This window comes from Ursus americanus, chromosome 26 (assembly GCF_024610735.1).
Source record: "Ursus americanus isolate L20-20 chromosome 26, mUrsAme1.1.p, whole genome shotgun sequence".
Taxonomy (NCBI): domain Eukaryota; kingdom Metazoa; phylum Chordata; class Mammalia; order Carnivora; family Ursidae; genus Ursus; species Ursus americanus.
The window spans coordinates 36,965,923-36,987,190 of record NC_142152.1 but is presented as its reverse complement, the minus strand read 5'-3'; the positions used below and the strand labels follow the sequence as shown (position 1 = coordinate 36,987,190).

General features: G+C 54.0%; 1 protein-coding gene across 4 annotated transcripts in view; it reads left to right on the top strand.

Moving 5' to 3' along the window:
* Positions 1 to 21,268, top strand: part of SYNE3 (spectrin repeat containing nuclear envelope family member 3) — an 88,052-nt gene that overhangs the window by 20,476 nt on the left and 46,308 nt on the right. For 2 of the 4 annotated variants that reach the window (XM_087856209.1, XM_045815765.2), the window contains exons 2-3: positions 7,711 to 7,952; positions 12,573 to 12,730. In XM_087856209.1, the coding sequence (XP_087712335.1) occupies positions 12,587 to 12,730 (144 nt within the window). In that variant the 5' untranslated portion in view covers positions 7,711 to 7,952; positions 12,573 to 12,586. Of the gene's footprint in view, positions 1 to 7,710; positions 7,953 to 12,572; positions 12,731 to 14,188; positions 16,196 to 21,268 lie in introns of those variants that run through there. The other 2 variants (XM_087856210.1, XM_045815764.2) reach the window with 2 other exon arrangements.

The window sequence follows — 21,268 nt, the reverse complement described above, 5'->3', positions numbered from 1 at the left end:
TTTATTCGACAGAGATAGAAACAGCCAGTGAGAGAGGGAACACAAGCAGGGGGAGTGGGAGAGGGAGAAGCAGGCTCATAGCGGAGGAGCCTGATGTGGGGCTCGATCCCACAACGCCGGGATCACTCCCTGAGCCGAAGGCAGATGCTTAACCACTGTGCCACCCAGGCGCCCCTCAAGTTCTGTCTTTTGCATGTGGATATCAAGTTGTCCCAACACCATTTGTTGAGAAGACTCTTCTCATTGAATTGTCTTGGCACCTTTGTTGAAAATTAACTGTCTATAAATATGATAGCTAATTGTTTCTTTATCGGTGGATCAATTTGAAGAACTGTGCATTACATAGGATGTATTTGTGCCAAGATAAGTCCTGGCCATAGCTCTGCCATTGAGTGAGATCTTGCGTGGGTCTCTTTCTTTCTGTAAGCCTCAGTCTCCCCATCTATAAAATGGCCCAGCTAGAGAAGAGGATTCTTAAGAAGTGGTCCGACTGTTACATGCTGAGACTCAGGGAGGTCTCTGCAGCATCTGTCATTGGCTCCTTGGGGTGTCCCATCATCCTGTGAGCCCAGGCCTGCAGCCTGAGATCTGGAGCCAGTCTCAAATCTGGGGGCAGCTTCAGCGACTCCCTGGCCCGGGTTGGCCCCATGAAAGCCAGCCTGCCTTTCCAAGCACGTTGATGTTGTGCTCAGTTAGTAAGCAGCGCGGCCGCCCTCCATGCCAACTCTGCTCCAGGCCTGTGTGGACAGAGCAGGTGAGACACAGCCTCCACCCTCGAGGACGACAGTCTAACAGGAAGGTAGGCACATCGACAACAGTCATGGAGCCAAGTGGCGTGTGCCGGTTGGTGCTGTATATCACGGGCTGCAGGTGCGAGGGGCAGATGGCAAAACACGGCTTTGCTGATGAGGCCATCAGCCTGGCCCAAATGCCAACACTTCCTCTAGGAAGTATCTGGAACATGAGGTTGAGCTGTACAGGACATTCACGGGTCTTTCATCTACCATCTAGCTGCGGCTGTTACTTTACTGATACCTTTGGGCTTCCCAACCATCCCTAATACACCCACCAGGCAGTACTGATCACTAGTCCACAGGTAAAGTGCTGTGGTCAAGGGGAAGAAGCCTCTGGAGCCACATTGTCAGCCAAACTGTCAAAGTTTCAATTCCAGCTTTGCATGCTTTGGGGAAAGTTATTAAAGATCTCTGTGCTTTGTTTCCTTACCTGTAACAGGGGGCTGGTAATAGCATCTCCTTTGTAGGGTATGGTGCACAGAGGTAGCTCTTACGAGGGTCTCCAGCTGTGACAGGTTGGAGCTGTGGGCTGGAACAATGTAGCATTTTCTCCAGCATGCTAGGCGGGCTTCACAGTGGCTTGCTCTAGCCCATGGCTCTTGCATGTTGTGACCCGGTGACAAAGTACAATTAGCCTTTCCGTCCCCAGCACAGAAAATGATCATTACCGTCCTGTGCGTTTGGATAGAGTGAGGGTTCTTGGCCACATGTAATTGCCCTACTACGAGTGATTCCGCTAGAAAAAAGTTCCGAGGTGAGTTGGATGCGCCCTTTCCCTTCGTGACAACCTTTCAGTTTAAAGCCGAGGGACGGGAAGTCAAGTGGCGACTGTTGCTTCCACTTTACCAACATGGTGACTGGGTTTGGGAGCTGGTTGGTGGCAGTCTGCCCTGGAACCAGGGTCCCCAGTCCCATTCTGGGGCCCACGCCTGCAGGAAGGCTCTGATACTGGGTTAGCAGAGTCGCTGATGTCCACCCTCCCCCATCCCCACCTTTCTTGGATTTTTCCCGAACCCACAGCCTGTGTACGTGAAGGACTAGTACGGCCAGAGAGATGGTCCTTCTGGTTCCATACTGCTTCCTTTCAGTAAAAAAAGAATTGAGCTGATAATTATCAAGTACATACTAAGTGCCAGTGGGAGTAAATATTATGTTTTATAATTTCCAGATTTACCTCTCTGTTCACAAGTATTCGTAACACCTACCATGTGTTGGTGTCTGTCCCGGGTACCCTGATCAAGAAAGCGGTGATCAAGACAGTCAAGGGGCAGGCTCAGATGCAAGTTCACGTTCGAAGGAGAAAAGGCGGAGAGCTCAGTGCGGTTGGGGAAGTTGTTGACTTCATCCCGTGGCGGCCATTGAGTGAGCTGAGTTGCTGAGTTACGTGCAGGCATCCAGGTCCCTTTTGAACCCAGCCCATCTGGGAGCTCCAGGAGCACAGGATAGGGCCCCCACAGAACCCCCGTTTCAGAGCTCAGAAGGACTGTCGCACATTACATGCTTCTGGCTGTTGGTGCGAGGGTTCTGGCCTCAGAGAACCACCTGTTCAAGGAGTCGGCTGGCAGGGCCCTTGGAATTGGAGCAGATTCCCGTTGGCTGCATGTCCCCCTGTCACTCAGCTCCTTACTCCTCTGGCCTTCAGCCCACGGGCCAGGCTGGGAGCTGAGCCACAGACAGTCTTAAAGGAGGAGGGGCTGGGAAGTGCCCTGCGAGCCTGGGAGCTTAGTAAGGGCACTCTAAGTACAAACGCAAGTCAATCAGGTGGCCGGCCTTTTGGGACTGCAGATTAAAACCACAGTAAACTATCCCTGCCCGCCAATTAGAAGAGGCCTAGATTGAAAACCTGGCCGCGGGAGGATGTGGGGGAACCAGAACCCTCACACACCGCTGATGGGAACGGGCCCCGGGTGCGGCCGCTTTGGAAAACAGTCTGGCAGTTTCTAAAAAATGTAAACATCACACCTACCATGGGAGCCAGCCTCTCCACTCCCAGGTTTTTCTGCAAGAGAAATGAAAGCAAATGTCTGCACAGTGTTCAGAGCCACTTTCTTCATAAAGGTGAAAGCTGTCCATCCGTGCGGGCTGCAGGAACACCCCGGGGTCTGCACAGACTGGGGGCTATTAGCATAGAAGGGAATGAGCCATCAATACGGGCATCAGCATGGAGATATCTCAAAGTAGTTGTAGCGAGTGAAAGAAACCAGGCCAAAAATAAATAAATACATACATAGCGCATCATTTGATTTAGGTGAAATCCTCCAGAAAAATGCCAAGTCATCTCCAGTGACAGCGTGCAGACAGCGTGCACATCAGCGGTTGTCTGGGACAGGGTGTGGGCAGAGGGGAGGGATCGGAAATGGGATCAGGAACCCAGGGGGGTGATGGATGTGTTCTTTATCTTTGATTGGGGTGATGGTTTTAGGGGTACGCCTATAGGTTATGTCAAAACCTACAAATTTGGGGCGCCTGGGTGGCTCAGTCGTTGTCTACCTTCGGCTCAGGGCATGATCCCAGGGTCCTGGGACTGAGTCCCACATTGGGCTCCCTGCTCCGCTGGGAGCCTGCTTCTTCCTCTCCGACTCCCCCTGCTTGTGTTCCCTCTCTCGCTGTCTCTGTCAAATAAATAAAATCTTAAAAAAAAACAACCCTACAAATTGTACCATTTAACGATGCATTTATTCATCAATTATACTCGCAGGAAAGCTGTTAACAGTGAAGACAACCCCAGCTCCAGTCAGTTCATCAGTAAGATGAGTCTGACCCTCCCTCCTTCAGGGAACTCCTCAACACGTATGAGCAGTAGAACAGGAACAGCGTGGTCCAGCTGCGGGGTCCCAGCCTGGGTCCGTGGCTTACTAACCGCCCCTACCGTGCCTCCCAGAGCCCCAGTTTTTTTCCGTGAGATGGAACCAGTGATTCTAACTCCCTCCTAGGTTGGGAGGAGAACATGGGGAAATCCACAGAAAGTGCTTAGTAAACCTGTACTAAACGGCAGGGTGCACAGGGTCCATGGGCACCCGAGGACGGGAGGGGTCGTTGTGCGGGGAAGGAGGAAGCTGGGAAGGCCTCTACCTCTCTGTGGCTGTAAGTGGATCTTGGGAAGGAGAACAGGGAAGAGTCTGTGGGAAGGAGGTGTGGAGGGGTGTGGAAGGGAGGGACTTCCCAGGCAGAGCTAAGCTGGAGGAGGGGGCAGCACCCAGATTTGAAGCTTCTGGAAGCCTCGACGGTGTGGTACAGCAATGTGGGACTAGGGTTAGGTGGGAGCTCCATCCTTGGGGGTCGCCAGGAGCACTGGCTTCAGCCGCCGGTCCAGGGTTTCTCAAATTGGGACCTGAGGAAGAATTTTCTGGAGACCACAAGTTGTATGAGAAGTCTTACAAATTTTGTCTAATAAAAACAAATTAAAGGTTGAAAACTGTACATGTGGGGCCATGCTTTCAAATTGAAAGACGAAATTTTCACCTGGCAGAAAGCTCTCATTTCTGAAGTCTGTGTTGCTAAGAGTGGGTTCTGAGAATATGTTATATGCAGCTATGATTTTTCCTTCAAAGAGGTTTGCCGTCACCTTATTCGGTCAGGTGGCTGCAGGAGGCGTGGGGCAAGGTGTGCGTCCTTGATGTGGCCTAACCTCCTTCCAAGGGCTAGGGTGTTGTCAGTCCAGACAGTGCAGGGAGGGGCGCTGGTCCCGGGGGAGGTGCTGCGGAAGGTCAGGCCAGAAGGCCAGGCAGGTCTGGTGGGTTCGGGGATGACTGTGGGGATTGCTTCTCTCCGGGGAAGATTCTTCCCCGGAGAGAAGGCATGAGGCGCTGGGACCTGACATGCGCCTCGGCTTCGCAGGGCCAGTAAGGGTTCTGGAGGAGGGGCACGGCGACATCTGTCACTGCCAGGCTGTCACAGATCACTTGGGAAGGGAGGTCAGGGCAGGGGCAGGGACAAAGGGCTGACACCCCATCCTGGCTTCCATCCCATCCAGCCAGATCTTCTCAGGCAGGGGCTTTGGAGGCTGGGGCAGCACCTGGGGCTGGTCTTGCCACAGGCCAGATGGAGCACTGTCCTCCCGGCCCAGAGCTTTGGGAGATGTCATCCACGGGAGTGCGAGTCCTTGGGAGTCCTTGGGAGTGTGAGTGGTGTTTTTACTGCCGGAGCATGGGATTGAGTCACGGCCCGCGGTGTGAAAAACCAACACCCACCTAACGCCCTCTTCTGAATCAGAAGCCAGTAGGATGGCGTTGACCGGCCAGAGCGACCTTGTGCCTGTGGTCTGAGGCTCTGTGTCCCGGTCAGGTCGGATCGGTACTCTGATGCCCTGCCCAGCGCTCTCTGGCCTGCATCTGACGGCCAGTGCCTGCCTCCTTTCTTCTGACCGCCCTGCCCACGCTGTCAGCAGCTGGCCGTGACCCTGGGGCCAGGGTGACTGTCAGGAACCCCCCTCAAGATCCCTACAAGGAGCCCTCCTCTTCGAGGCTTCTGATTGGCTGCCCTCCCAGCAGCCGGAGCCCTGTGGAGCCCACCTTGGAGCCACCTGCCCTGTCCCAGGGATGCATTCTGCCCACACCCCCCCCTTTCTCTCTTAGTTGCCCTGTGCATTCTCTCCCCTCCCAGATATTTGTGTTTGACCTTTGACCATGCTTGCCAAGGTTAGTGTTCCCTGGGTAGAAATCTTGGCATCCTCCGCACTGTGCCTGGTGATGGAGAGCTTGGCTTTAGTCCGTTGAGAGGACTCGGAAATGCTGTGGCAGGAGCTGGGCCAGAGAGCAGTGTTCCCTGCCAGCTACCATTTATCTGTGATGGAGGGCTCTTTGAAAATCGCTCTCAGAGCCCTTGTTGTGAAAGCCATCGCCGGCCTGTCCCCTTTGTGGCTGGAATTGTAAAGTGGACCCCACGACCCTGGTACGATGTGGGGTTTCCGGTGTCAGCATTTACGAGGCGATGGGCAGAGGGTGGGTTGTGGCAGCCTGTCGTCTGTGTGGCTTTCGGGCCGTCCCTTAGCCCCTCTGAGCCTGTGCTTCCCTCTGAGGTGGGATCAGGCCCAGCGATTGTTCCCAGCTCTGGATTCAGCCCCCTTTGAGGCCGTTAAAAGATGAAATAAGATGGTGTGAGACTTCTGTCCATGTTCTTCACGCTTTGCTGTCGGAATCACCTTCTGCACACGCCAGGCAGGAGAGAACCCCGCCCCCCCAGGAACATCCTGGTGCTCTGAACAACACTCTGAACGGTGGCCTGGCCACATCATTGTCGGCTGTACCTAAACAAAAGAGTGCATTCCCACAATCCACTTGGAATAAGCTTTGGGATTAAAACCAGCTGCCTGCTCAGTTCCTGAAATTCCATCTGTGTCCATGGGAGCAGCGGGAATGAGTAAGGATGGAAACTGTGGCAGGGCAGGAGTGAGTCACGGGGAAGCCGAGCGAGTCACGGAAGGGGCGCGTACCCCATTCCCGGGGCTCCGGGTCAGCAGTGTGGCCGGGGCCCCTGGCCAGGCTGGCGGAGCCGGCACAGCGGGCTGTCACTGCCTATAGGGCCAGCCACGGGGGGCCAGGGGTTACTCAGGTCTGCGTGCTGAAGCCTTCTGGGTTCCAGAATGAATGAATGTCAGTGGCTAGGCACTGCATGCCTGAGGCTGTCTGGCAGCAGGGGCCAGATCTCTGAGCAGAGGCCCAGGTTTCCCCTGGAGTGACCTTCTTGGAACTTGAGTGTTCATCAGAGATGATCCACAGAGGGCTGGTCTCCCCACGCTCCCCACACCGCGTGGGCAGCCCTCAGTGGGGTTTCAGGGGACACAGGCAAGGGCGTGGAAGCCACATGGAACCATGGCGTTAAGGCTTTGGACGCAGGCCGTCCTGAATTCAAGTCCTGCGCCATCTACTTAACATCCCGCTGACTTTGGGCAATGTTCTTAGTATCACTGATCCTCAATTTTCTCAGCAATAACTGAGGGGTAATAACAAGGCTCTCACTGGGGCTTTGTAGGACAAATGAGTTAATAGCCATAAGCCCTTCATCCTGGAGTCAGGCACACACAGAATGCCAGATACTTGTTGCCAATTACGATTATTATCCTTAATCCTGCATCCACCACTCTGGCGGGCTTATCTGCCTTTCTGAGTCTCTTTACATCTCTGTAAATTGGAACTAATGATGCCAGCCACATAACAGCCACTCTGTGAACCTGACTTTGCCCCTCTCTGTGCTCGGGAGGGCTTGGGTGTCACGTTGTACCGCGTTCCCTAATGGAATTTGGTTAGGTCCTGAGCGGGGTGCCTGCGGCGTCCGGATCAGCAAATGGCAAGCTGTGCTCTAGAGTTTGCAAACTCCCAGAGAGCGCGTTGGAGGGACTGAGGCAGGGGATGGCCCAGCCTGGTCCTTATGGTGTCGGGTGGCACCACAGAGCCAAGTGGGAGCCTCCACCCGACGCCTCAGCTCTGCAGGTCCCAGCAAGGGGAAGGAGGGGTCTGTGCCCACTGACGCTTCAGGAGACAGGGTTGTGAGCCCCATGGGCTGTCGGGATCAGGCAGTTTTATTGGTGCAGTACCCAGCTCTTGCTGCTCAGTGGCTCCCAGCTCTTCGTCCCTCTAGTTTAGTGGTGAAGGTGGCCAATCTCCGGCTCCCTTTTGTCTCCTGGCAGCTTCTCGGCTCCTGCACCCCTGCGTCGGCAGGCCCCTGAGGTTTGCAACTGGACTGAGTGGATTGGCCCACCTGGTTGGATCTGTCCAGTTCGGGGTCACTGCCTGCCCTAGGGCGCTTCTGTCAGATGCCCCAGGGGGCAGGGAGTTGCACTTGGTTTTGGAGGCAGTGTGGTCCGGGAGACGAGCACAGACTATGGAATCTGACAGAAGGAGGTGCAAATCTCAGTGCTGAAGCCGTGGGTCTGTGTCCAAGCCCTTCCTCTAGCCTCTGTTCTTTTTTTTCCCCAAAGATTTTATTTGTTTGTCAGAGAGAGAGAGCACAAGCAGGGGGAGCAGCAGGCAGAGGGAGAAGCAGGCCCCCCGCTGAGCAGGGAGCCCCATGCGAGACTCGATCCCAGGACTCTGGAATCACGACCTGAGCGGAAGGCAGACGCTTCACCGACTGAGCCACCCAGACGTCCTAGTCTCAGGGTTCTTATCTGCGAGTGGAGAAGGTGGCGGCAGCCCTGGCCCCTGAGCACCTGCTTTCCTGGTGAGTCCCCACGACATTCTAGAGGAAGGTGCTGGTGGAGAGGAGGAGCCTGGGCTGAGCTCTCCCTGCCGGGCAGCCGGGCAGCCGAGGCACACAGCGTGAGGGGAAACCTGGCTTCTGCCTCTGCCACCCCCTGTGTCACCTCCCTCTCAGGTCGGGGATGCCCTGGGGACTCAAGGCCAAGTGCCCGGCGTGGCGTAGGCCCTTTGTCATGATAGCCGTGTTCGTGCCCTTCTCTTCCCTTTGGGCCACATCCAGTTTCCAGCATCCTCTGCCCACAGCACACTTACTGACCACGTTTTGGGCCCCTACTTTGCTCTGAGCCTTCCCCATCAGGCTCTAGTTAAGCTCCCCGCTTTTGATCCCACGAATCTTGCCAGTGTCCTAACGTGTTGGTCTCCCCGACTTAGGGCTTTTGACCCAGGTTCCATCTGAGCACGTGATCTGTCCTAACGCGGCTTTATTCCTGTGCCCTGGTCCAGCTTGGCTGTTGTCAAGGCCAACATGTCAGTTCTCTTCTGGCCGTTGTTTGTGGTAACCACAGTAACGCTGGAGACCGGGGCAGTTTGCGCTCTGTCTCTCCTGCGGCACAACCGCACCCTGCTCACCCCCCAGCCTTCCCTCACGGTTCCTCCTGCAGCTGCCCCTCTCCGCCCTGACCCCCCAGCCTCTGCCCACCCCCTAGGAGGGCTTCCCTTCTCTCCCCTCCCTGGCCAGCATCACCTGCCGGAAGCTCAGAAATAGTCATGCCGCCCGCCCCCTCCCCCCAAACCCTTGCTGGCTGTTGTCGCCAGAGGCCAGCCCAGCCTCCGGGAGGTGGCTTCAGGGGCTCTGATCTGGCCCTTGCACCCCACCCCCTACCCTCCACTCCTGCCCCCAGCCTCCTTCCTCTAGTTGCCTCCTCCCTGTTCCCGTGCTCCAGCCTCACCGTCAGCCCCCCTGCACCCCCCCCACAAGAACCTTCCCCACAGCCCTTGGTGAGCAGCAGCACCTCCCACCCAGCCCACCTGCTCCAGGCCCGGTGACAAGCCCTCCTTTGTGGCCCTCTGGTCCCCGGCTCTCAAAGCTGACGTGGGTCTGTCCCCACCCCCTCTCCACTCCGGGGCTTCACCTCTGCCCCTGGCTTCCATAAAGGGAACCTTCCCAGTCTTACAGCAGTGGTGGATGGCCTTTTCCTGAGCTGCCCATGTGACGTTTAACTGAAAACTTTCAACCTCGCGTCCTCACAAAGCAGGCTCTGCTTCCTGCCGGCTGTGAGAAGGCGTAGAGCCGGAATCCCCCCCAAGGTCTGGGTGCTGAGAGGGAGCTGCAGGGGCATTTAGGGGCCAAACCTTGGATGGGAAACTGGTCTTACTGCGGCTGACCTAGGGGACGGCCGTTCCCGCACTCCATGCCGGAGACAGAACCAATGCAAAGCCCTCTCGCCGTGACCAGTGCTGGTGACTTTGTCACCTGTGTTTTTGGGCTGCATTGCACTCGTAGGTATCTCGAAATGTCCTTCCTGCCCATCACTACTTCAAAATTAAGGTAGCTCTTGTGATTTAATGTGTTCTTTAAAAAGTGTGTGCGTGCATTCGTAGCTCATTAATTTAGTCTTTTGATAACTATGGTTTTTGTAAAGATGCTATTTATTTATTTATTTATTTATTTATTTATTTATTTATTTATTTATCTATTTATTCATTTAGAGAGCAAGCACAGGGGAGGGGCAGAGGGAGGGAGAGAATCTCAAGCAGGCTCCCTTCTGAGCGCAGAGACCCACACGGGGCTCAATCTCACGACCCTGGCATCACGACCGGAGCCGAATCTAAGAGTCCCAAGAGTCGAACGCTCAATGGACTGAACCACCCAGGCGCCCCGATAACTGTGTTTTCATACGATTGGTTTCCTTTGTAATGCTTTGCATTTTATTGTGGGCCTTTCAAGCCTTTATTCAGAGAAAGTCCACAGAAGTTAAGAGCTGTCCCGCTTCCCTCCAGACCCCCACCCTGGCCTGCAGCTCCTGCGTCTGCGGCCTACACGCGGGTTCAGCGTGCAGCTTTTCTCCTGTGAGCTCCTTTTTTATTTTTAACTTTGTATTTATTTGAGAGAGAGCAAGCGAGCAGAAGCAGGGGGGAGAGGGAGAAGCAGGCTCCCTGCGGAGCAGGGAGCCCTCCATGGCACTCGATCCCAGGACCCTGGGATCATGACCTGAGCAGAAGGCAGACTCTTGACTGACTGAGACCCCCCCCCAGGCGTCCCTCTCCCATGAGCTTCTTGAGACAGGCCTAGCGGGAGCCTGTGCTTCATTCCTCTGCGTGTCACTGACCGGGAACGGAATGGTTGGCAGAAAGGGCCAAGACGCCCTGGTCTCCTGAACTCTGCCTGCGGGCTCGCCGAGTCCAGCTTAGGGAGGTCCCTCAGCTGAGGCCGGTCCGTGGGTTCGAGGCCCACCTGAGCCCAGCCCCACCCTGCTGGACCCCAAGTGTCCCATTGAATGTACCTCGGTGGTCTCCAAACCATCCTGCTGAACAGGCCCTGGGCCTTTGCAGCCAGAAGGGCTCTCCCAGGCTTCTCAGCCTTTGAACGATTAAGATGGTGCTTCCCCTGCCGTCCTGCCTTCAGAAACTCCGGGAGACTCCTTTCTGCCCCTCCCGCGCCTGGCTTTGAAAAGTTACGTAAAAGCCAAGCTTTTGGAAGCCAATCAAATCCCACACTAGACAGGAGATTAAAGACACAATGAACCAATTTAAACGCCCGCACATTCTGATGTGCTTTACAAACGAAGCATTTAAAGACAGGGAGTGGCTTCAGGGAACATATTAAATTGTTAGAAGAAAAATCAAAACAGCTCTGAAAGGAAAACAACAGGATGGGACAGTTGAGCTCTGAACGGAGGCCCAGGTCCCCCTTGCGGACAGCATCCTGCAGTGGGGAAGGCTGGTCTCAAGCAATCTGGGGGCAGAGCCCACCCCGTGTTGGCCCTGGTGGGCGGGGGAGGGGGGGGATTGGATCCTTGGTTCCTCAGTCAACGCTTGTTAGGCCATCAGCTGACGATCAAGAAGAAGGGCCAACACACAGTTCAGCTATGTGAAGAAACTATTGTCTTTGTTTAATTTTTATTTTTAAAGTGATAGTTGCTCTTTCTAGAAAATTCCCAAATGCCTGTGGAAAAATAAGGGAACAAAAGCTTCCAACTGTGTGTTTCCACCCTCCACAGGCAAATTGTCTTTAACCAAGTGGCCTCCAAGGCTACTGTGCCAGGAAAGGAGAGGCCTGAGGTCACGTGGGTGTGGCTCTGGCCACTTTGGGCCACACCCCCTCCAGTTCAGTCACGTGGACATGTCCTGGCAAGACTGCCCAGCCTTTCCCTCTGAGTGTAGTTTTTTGTGGTTTTGTTTGCTTTTTTATTGTAGAGTTGTAACTACTAAATATACAATTTTGCCTAATTTTTTTGGTATTCTTATGTCATAAGAATTCTCCATCATCCGTTCATTTTAAGCGTACTTTCTATGGGCTGCATAATACCCGGAAATGCAGTGTACCCTACTTTCCTTAACTAATCCCCCACTACTGGGCATTTGGGTTGTTTCTAGTTTTGCTTTGTTTGCCATTTTTACCAATGCTATATTCGGTTTTTGGTGCACTGAACTTTATACCAATTCTGGGCTGTTTCCACGTTGGCGGAGGGCTGACTGTGCGAGGCGTTGTGGGAGGTCGAGGATAAGCTACGCATAATCCTTTCACCTAAAATACAGATATAAATAACTTTAATCCAAAGTCGGTTATCATTGCCATAAGCAGACGACTAGAACTGGGATACAGAATAGTTTTGCCAGGGCGTAATGGCATTCTAAGAAAGTTATGGGTGAAAATCTGAGCCGTTGTGTCTGCAGCTGAAAGGTAAGGGCGAGGGAGTGGAGGCAGCGTAGCGGAGGGCTGGTTTGGCTGGGGGATCCATGCCGGGAGGTGGGCTTCGCCTGTGGCATCAGAGCAGGTGGGCAAGGTCAGTTGATTGTCCGTGGCTGCCACGAGCTAGGTGGTCCGTGGCTTGGTGGAAAAACACCAGTGATGGTCCGCTGTGGACCCAAGTTGGTGGCGAGCTGGCAACAAGACACCTGGCTAACCTGGCCGTCCCCAGCCCTGAGATCTTAATGTTCAGGGGAGGTTCTGGAACTGGCCTCAGCTTGGCCGATGCCAAAAATTATTTTTTAGGTTGAGACTTCTTGATCCATTCATATCATGATTCATACACTGTCATGGACATCTCAGATTGTGTGTGTTTTGGGAATCTCTTTTGGAGGGGCTTCCACCCACAGAGTCAGAAGAGGGTTGGCCTTGAGTCCCCAGGTAGGGTGGGCGGGAAGCAGGGACGCTGAGAGGCCAGAGAGAATCTTTGCCAGCCCAGCGCTCTGGGCCGCTCTGCCTGCTTGGCCACAGGAGAGGCCTGTTTTCCTCCCTGGTCCTTTGGCCTTTTGACAAACACAATCTCCCTCCCCCTGCCCCAGCTGTGCAGCCAAGTGGGAGCACCAGGAGGGGTGCTGGTGGGGTTGGGTCTGTCCCCAGCGTCGGTCCCCCCACCCACCCATGCCGCCCTACGTTCTCACCTGCCGGCCTGATCTCATGGGGTCCTGTCTTCAGCCCCTGCAGGTGCCATGACTCAGCCGCCCCAGGACGGCTTCGACAGGAGTGTGGAGGACGCCCGGGAGTGGATGAAGGCCGTGCAGGAGCGACTGCAGGTCAACGACAACACCCAGGGGCCCCGGGCGGCCCTGGAGGCCAGGCTGCGGGAGACTGAGGTATGCAGAGGCCGTGGCTTCCGTAACCCCGTGGCCTCGGCCGTGTCCCTCCCCTTCAGGCCTCAGGTTTCCAGGCTTTCAAACTTTGATGTGTTTGACTCTCCTGGGGATTTGGGTTCGAGTGCAGATTCTGCTCCAGGAGGTCAGGGTGGGCACTGACCACAGTATGGCTAACATGCTCCGGGTGACGTGCTGCTGCTGGTCCTGCGGCCACACTTTCTCAGTGGCCTTCTGGCTCTTCTGTGCTGGCAGAGGCACCATGCAGCCAGGTGGGTCCCCAGCCAGCCCAGGTGGGTCAGGCCTGGCGTCCTGTCGCTTCCCTGCGTCCCTGAGCCTAACGTCCCTGCCAGGTCTGGGTGGGTCCAGATCAGCCTTCAGGAGGGTGGGGAGGGAGTTCTGCCCAGTGAGGAGTGACCCCTCAGCTTCTCCAGGGCCAGGGTCTGGCCTTGCTCCCCACAGGGCAGGGCTCAGGGCGTGTGGTGCTGTGTCGACCAGAAGTGCTCGTGCCCAGGGCCTGGCCTGGCATTGTGGTGCCCCATTCCAAGGGCATCTGCTCCAGGCCAGGGGCCGAAGGGGAAGAACACTGGCATGAATCAGAGACCTGGGTTATAGTCTCCATGCTGATGCTAAAGTACTGTGTGACCTTGGTCAAGTCCCTACCCCTCTCTGGGCCTCAGTTTCCCACCTGCGAGCAAAGCCATGACTTACACATCTCTCGGGTTACATCCATTGGGATATTCCTGGAATTTGAATCTTCTGAGTCCTGGTCAGAAGAGCTTTCTGCTTCCCTACAGTGTCATGTGCTCTTCTGATGACCAGAGACGGGTATTCACAATAAAACCGTGCCTGGCGGGCAGAGAGCAATGCGTTCTGGTTTCTCGGACATTCTGTTTAATGGAACAGCTCACTGATTTGAGTGAGGACAGGCTATGGCGTCTGGACATCTTGGGCTCAGATCCCAGCTCTGCTTCTGGCTGGCTGTGGGTGTCCCTGCAAGTCATTTGACCCTGTTGGGCCTCTGTTTATGTCCCTTCTAGAAAGGGATGGTGCTAATTATCTCAGAATAGTGCTTCTCACGCCTGCACTGGCCTCACTCTTGTGGACGGGAGACCTGCCACTTTGAGTCACGTTTTTCACTAGCCTCCCCTGTGTCGGGGAACCCAGGGCTCTTGGAGAACTGCGAGGAGGTCACATCCCCCAGCCTGGGAGATCGAGAGAGGCCTGTGGGGACAAGTGACTTTACTCTCGAAGCTCAAATATAGATGAGGTAGTCAGATTGGAGGATGCAGGGGTGAGGGTGGGGAGGTGGGGGCTCCAGGCTGAGGGAACAGTGTAGGAAAGGCCTGGAGGCGGGCAGAGCCCGAAGCACCTGCTCGGAACCCCAACAAGGCGAGTGTTGGGGCAGCACCGAGCATCAGGCAGAAGCAGGGGGCAGGGCCGGAGGGATGGTTAGGGGTCAGAGGGTGACAGCCCAGAACACCAAGCAGGGAGATGGGATGTCTGTTCTGCAACAGGGGATGGTGGATTGGGAATTTGGATTGTCAGGGATTGAAGGACTCTCCCATTGGAGAGGAGTTGGCAGCCCAAAGCCCCTTCCCATGTCAGACTTGGCCTTTCTCATCAGCAGAGTGATTATTGTCACCAGGAGGCATTTATGCAATGATTAGTCCTCCCAGATCACTGAGAGAGGGGAACTGGCATTCATTCGACGACTGTTCTGTGCTTGGGGCTGCACTATCTGCTTTCATGTTTAATTTTACAAAAGCCCTGTGAATGTGGTTTTACTGTCCCTAGTTTTCAATAACAAAATGTGATTCCTAGACACAGGGATGAGCCAGAACTCAAGAAATTGATCTCATCAGGGCTTGAATCCAGGGCTGAGTCCAGAGTGTCACTGGCCATCCCCAGTGGGGGGCCTGGGGCAGTGGAGGCAGGTGAGGTCCACCTTACAGGGCTCATGACATAAAGAGGGACAGGTATGCACATAATCCACGCCATACAAGAGTGTCCTGATGTTATTGATGTTCCTCTCCTCCTCTAAAACCTTCCATGGCTCCCCATTGCCCACCGAAGAAAAACCGAACTTCACCTGGTGTCCAAGGATGCCGCTCCCTACACGACCCTGTTTTGTGGCCCCAGCTGCTCCAGCCATCCCACCTAGCAGGCAACATCCTTTCCTGTTGGCAGACAGCCTAGATGTCCTCTCAGCAGGCCTCTGGCCTGTGCTCTTGCCTCTACTTGGAATGCCCTTTATTTAGTGTGGGTGTGGGTGTGCTTGTGAAATGAAGCATCCCCCCCCCACGCCCTGGCCGCAGCCCCAGCTCTTGATGCTCTCCGTCCTGTAACACCGCAGCCCTGCCTATGTACTCGCTGTCTCAGGGTACTAATCCCTTTGGACCTCGCACCCTTACACTGGCAGGTCTTTACCCTCTGGTGGTGTGAGTCAGGCGTGAGCCACGGCGAGGCTGGTCCTTAGGAAGAGCCCTTGCCCAGGCCATGGTGCCCAGGCCCTGGAAGCTGGAGGGAGCACGTCCACCAGCGAAGCCTCCGGAGACTCGACTTGGAGCCTAGGTGGAGGGGTCATGTCCTGGGTGCTCCAGCACTTTCTCTCCCACGGGGCTCAGGCGTGCTATTTTCTGGGCTTTGACATTTCAAAACCAGTTTCGCAATAAGAAAGAAAACATTTTGCTCCTGCCATCTGGTGAAGGGAGCAGTTAATGACTTCTCCTCCTCCCCAGTCCATGGGACCTCTCCCTGGGGTCTCGGGGTCTCCCCGCCACCAGCTCAGTGGTATGCATTCCTGGCATTGTTTGCTAGAGCGGCCAGGGTGTGCGTTCCAACCCAGCTCTGACGCCCCATAGCTCTGCGGCCCCCTCCAGAGCGCGGGAAGAGCCCTCTCTCCCTCGTGCAGCTCCAGGACCCTCACGGTGGTGGGAGTCTTCGGGAAAGGGAGATGGAGAGAGTACTGCTCCTGGGAAATAGGGCTCTGGCAGGCTGGGGTTCGAATCCCCGCTGTGGCCATGGCGCCTCGGGAGAGTTTCTGGAGCTCCTGGAAGTCAGCTTGTTGGGGTAGAGGTGAGTGTGATGGTTGCCGCCCGGCAGGACGGAGGGAACGTGGAGGCGAATGACTTCCTGGGGCCCTTGGCCAAGCGCAGGCCCAGTGGGTGGGGCGGTTTCTCGTGGTTTCGATGCAGGGGTAGGTGCAGGCCGATCTCCCCGCCCATGCCCGAGCCTCCAGGAGCTGGTCCCCCAGGTCCTGGCATCTCGTCTCTTTGCCATCCGGTTCCCAGCCACCGTGGCCCTGCACTCGGGACCTCGCCTCCACCAGACTGCTTCCTGGCTGGCTTCCTGGCCCCTCCGTGGTCAGAGACAGGCTACATCTCCTAGGACTTGGCTTCCAAGTGCTGGACACGCTGTGCCCGAACACGTCGCGCTCCCGTAGCTCTGCTCAAGCCCCAAGCGCAGGTGCGTGCACGCCGCTAAGAGTGGGTGCCCATGCCACCTGCTCACAAAGCCTCCGTGGGTTTCCCCACATCCCTCCTTGGAGCTCGGTCATTACTTTGTGGTGTCTGGCTTGTTTACAGTCCTCTGTGCTCTTGGCTGCAGACCCCACCACTGCCTGCAATCACCGGGCCTTATCTGTTCATCCTGGACCCCAAGACCTGGCACAGTACCCAGCAGAGTACTGAGAATAGTACCCAGTAGAGTACCTAGCATTGTACCCAGCATAGCACCCAGCACAATACCCAGCACAGTGCTCAACCCAGTACCCTGCATAGTACTAAGCATAGTACCCAGCACAATGCCCAACTCAGTACCAAGCATAGTACTCAACAGTGCCCAGCACATGCCCAGCATAATACACAGCACAGAGCTGAATACAGGGCCCAGCATAGTACCCTGCACAGTACTGCACATAGTGCCCAGCATAGTACTGAGCATAATACCCAGCATAATACCCAGCACAGTGCCCAGCTCAGTACCCAGCCAGTACTGCATGTAGTGCCCAGCATAGTACTGAGTATAGTGCCCAGCACAGATCCTGCCTAGTGTGGGCTGTGTTGGGGAAAGCCCTGACTAACCCCGTTCCTCCAGCTTTCCTGATCTAGTTGTTGTTCTGTCCCCTGAGGTTTTCCCTCCATCCAACCCCCACCTGACTGTGGCCCTCACTGGCTCCTTCCCAGCAGGATCATTCTGTGGCTGCAGTTTAAGTACCCCTTCCCAGCTGGTTAGTCCCTCCTGCCAAGCACTCCTGGATCTTGGCCTCGATCAGCTGTAAAAGAACCTCCCACCAGCCGGAGAGAATAATCACGACAGCAGCGAAGAAAGGTGGAATTTTCTTCTTAAAAGCTTAGGCCCAGCCTCCTGGCCCCAGGCCGACAGCGAATATCCCATTGGTTGATATTTTGGGGGCAGAGGTTTCTGCTTTGGGCCAGGAGGGGCTTGGTGTTCGGTCTGCCTTTGGGCCTGGCCAGCTTTCCTCTCTTTGGCAGGGAAGCCGCAGACTCACTGCCCTGCAAAGGGCGCGGGATCGAGGGGTCTGCCACATCCCCTCCACCAGCCTGCACCTCCCTGAGCAGGGGAGGCGGGAGAGCAAAGGGTCAGAGGCCTAGAGGAGGTCACATAGTCAGGACACTAGGCTGTGGGAAAGGGGCCGTTGTCCTCATGGGGACTTTCCAGGCCGGGCTGGCTCTCTCTCACTGGGGGTGACGGACAGACTGAGCTCAGCGTCTTCCCCCACAGCCGTTGGCTCCCTGGGTTTATGGAGCTGGATTCTGCCCGAGCCTCGTTTGGGCAGCAGGTATGAGGAGGCCGCCCCACCCGCTGCAGAGAACTGTCCCGCAAAGCTCCTGGTTTCTGTGGGTTCCCAGCACCCTTGTCTGTGAAAGTGCAGTTACCATGGCACCCCTCTTGCGAGCTTGTGGCGGGGGGCGGGGGGGCGTTCCCTCTACTCCTCAACGCCGGGCGTCAGAAATCTCAGGTCCTTCATCAAATTAAATGTTATGGGTTGGGAAGAAATTCATCCCAAGCCTCACTGTGGGACCCTTGCTCCTGAGTGGTGTGAAATGTTCCATGCAGGGGGTGGGTAATCTCGCTCAGCCCAGAACATTCTGCAGGGGCCCTCGGATCTTTCGTCCATGCTAATCCCTAGAGTATCTTTGTCTTCCACATGCTACCTGCAACTGAGCAGGGCCCGGCATCTCTGTTGGGTTCTAGCTGCAGCCGTGACCCTTGGGGTCCTGCTGTATCCCACTGCTTGGCTGGGCCCAAAAGGAAACAAAACCTCTTTCCCCCTCTTGGGGTAGCTCCCTGCTCCCTGCTCTCCCGGTACCACCCACCCCCATGCTCATAGACCACAGAGACAGCCTGTGGAAGGAGCGTGTTTAATGTCACTCTTTGATAATACAGGTAGGAGGGCAAGTCCCCCTCTCTGTCATCATCACCACCATCACCAGTAACCATTCTCCTATGAAGTGACAAGGATTGATAGCATTGTCCATTTGCACATGTTGGGAAAGGAGTTACATCATAGCTCAACCGTTTACAAAGTATACTAACCCATCAATGTTTTACGTACCTGTATTTTTTTAAATTAATGGTATAACCCTATGAAGTAGACAAAGTGGGGATTGTTACCACTATCTCAGGGTGCAAAAGGGAGGCCGAGAGTGATCCAGTGACCTGCCTGGGGGCACACAGCTATCAATGAAGTGGCGTCTGGCTCCCCCCACCTGGCCCCGGTACCATCCACAGAGAAGGGCAGCAACAGCCAGCCGCCTGGGACGGCATCCTGAGAAGGCTGGCTGCCAGCCCCCAGGGAGACAGGCTGGGCAACAGAGCTTGAGCTGTAATCAAAGGTACTGTCAGCGAACAGGGATCAAAGGTGGGAAAAGACGGGACTAACGGGGAACAGTTAGTGGCTGACAGTGGAGCGTGGCCAGGCGGTGTGCCCTGGGGCTCTCCAGCATCAGGGAATGTGACCGTGACCCTGGGTGGCATAAGGCCCGCAGTTCACAGACCTGGAGAAGCTAAGTACCATGATGAAGTTCACGCAGATAGGAGGGAGTGGCTTTGGAAGTGGAACCCAATTGTACTTTTACTACAGAGACCACGCCTTAGTGGCCAAAGGAGTAAATAATGCCGATCAAAAAGGAGAAGAGCTGATGTTCATCAGAGGTGTACTAATTGCTAGACATTGGGTGTTAGTCTGGGTCCTCCGAGAGACCAATGCCTAGATGAGATTACAAGCTCAAGATGGTTCACTACTGGAAGTCCTAGCCTCAGCATCAGACAACAAAAAGAAACAAAAGGTGCCCAAACTGGCAAAGAAGTCAAACTTTCACTCTTTGCAGATGACCTAATACTCTATGTAGAAAACCCAAAAGCCTCCAGCAAAAATGTGCTAGAACTGCTACAGGAACTCAGCAAAGTCACAGGATATAGAATCAGTGCACAGAGATCAGTTGCATTTCTCGACACTAACAAGCAGAAGAAAGAGAAATCAAGGAATCGAACCCATTTATAATTGGACCCCAAACCATAAGATAAGTAGGAAGAAGCCTCACCAAAGAGGTGAAGGATGTGGACTCTGAAAACTATAGAACACTTATGAAAAAAATTGAAAAAGACACAAAGAAATAGAAAAACATTCCATGCTCATGGATCAGAAGAACAAATATTGTAAAATGTCTATGCTGCCCAGAGCAATCTACACATTCAGTGCAATCCCTATCAAAATACCATCAACATTTTTCACAGAGCTGGAACAAACAATCCTAAAATTTGTATGGAACCAGAAAAGACCCCGAACAGCCAAAGTAATGTTGAAAAAGAAAACCAAAGCTGGATGCATCACAATTCTGGACTTCAAGCTGTATTACGAAGCTGTAATCATCAAAACAGTATGGTACTGGCACAAAAACAGACACATAGATCAATGGAACAGAATAAAGCCCAGAAATGGACCCTCAACTCTATGGTCAACTAATCTTCGACAAAGCAGGAAAGAATACCCAATGGCAGAAAGATAGTCTCTTCAACAAATGGTGCTGGGAAAATTGGACAGACACATGCAGAAGAATGAGACTGGACCATTTCCTTACACCATACACAAAAATAGACTCAAAATGGATGAAAGACCTAAATGTGAGACAGGAATGCATCCAAATCCGAGAGGAGAACACAGGCAGCAACCTCTTTGACCTTGGCCACAGCAACTTCTTGCTAGACACGTCTCCAAAGCCAAGAAAAACAAAGGCAGAACTGAACTATTGGGACTTTATCAAGATAAAAAGCTTCTGCACAACAAAGGAAACAGACAACAAGACTAAAAGGCAGCCTACAGAATAGGAGAAGATATTAGCAAATGTCTTATCAGATAAAGGGCTAGTATCCAAAATCTAAAAAGAACTTATCAAACTCAACACCCAAAAAACAAAAAATCCAGTCAAGAAATGGGCAGAAGACATGAACAGACATTTCTCCAAAGAAGACATACAAACGGCCAACAGACACAAGAGAAAATGCTCAACATCACTCAGCATCAGAGAAATACAAATCAAAACCACAATGAGATAGCACCTCACATCAGTCAGAATGGCTAAAATTAACAAGTCAGGAAATGACAGATGTTGGCGAGGATGTGGAGGAAGGGGAACCGTCTTACCCTGTTGGTGGGAATGCAAGCTGGTGCAGCCCCTCTGGAAAACAGTATGGAGGTTCCTCAAAAAGTTAAAAATAGAGCTACCCTCTGACCCAGCAATTGCGCTACCAGGTATTTACCCCAAAGGATACAAACATAGTGAATCGAAGGGGCACCTGCACCCCAATGTTTATAGCAGCAATGTCCACAAATAGCCACACTACGGAAAGAGGCCAGATGTCCACTGACAGATGAATGGATAAAGACGATGGGGTGTAATTATACACCGAAATACTACCCAGCCATCAAAAAGAATGAAATCTTGCCATTTGCAACAACGTGGATGGAACTAGAGGGTATTAGACTAAGTGAAATAAGTCAGAGAAAGACAAATGCCATATGATTTCACTCATGTGGAATTTAAGAAACAAAATAGGTGAATATAGGGGGAGGGAAGGAAAAATAAGATGAAAACAGAAAGGGAGACAAACCATAAGAGACTTAATCATAGGAAGCAAACTGAGTGTTGCTGGCGGGGAGGGAGGTGGGGGCCTGGGGGACTGGGTGACGGGCATTAAGGAGGGCACGTGATGGAAGGAGCACTGGGTGTTCTACGCAACTGATGAATCACTGAACTCCGCCTCTGAAACTAATAATCCGGAATATGTTAATTAAATTGAATTTAAATTCAAAAAGTTTTTTAAAAGCTCAAGATGTTTGATAGGGAAACATCTGTGAGAGAAAATCAGTTGGGAGCCCCATGAGGCTGGCAGAGGCAAGGTCAGTCTGATGCAGGTCCAACCCCCCCCAGTCCAGGAAATCAGGGAATGTCTGAGACTGCAGTGTGGTTCTAAGGGAGTCTGGCTAGGCTGTGGGGCCTCCCGGACCAGTCACCC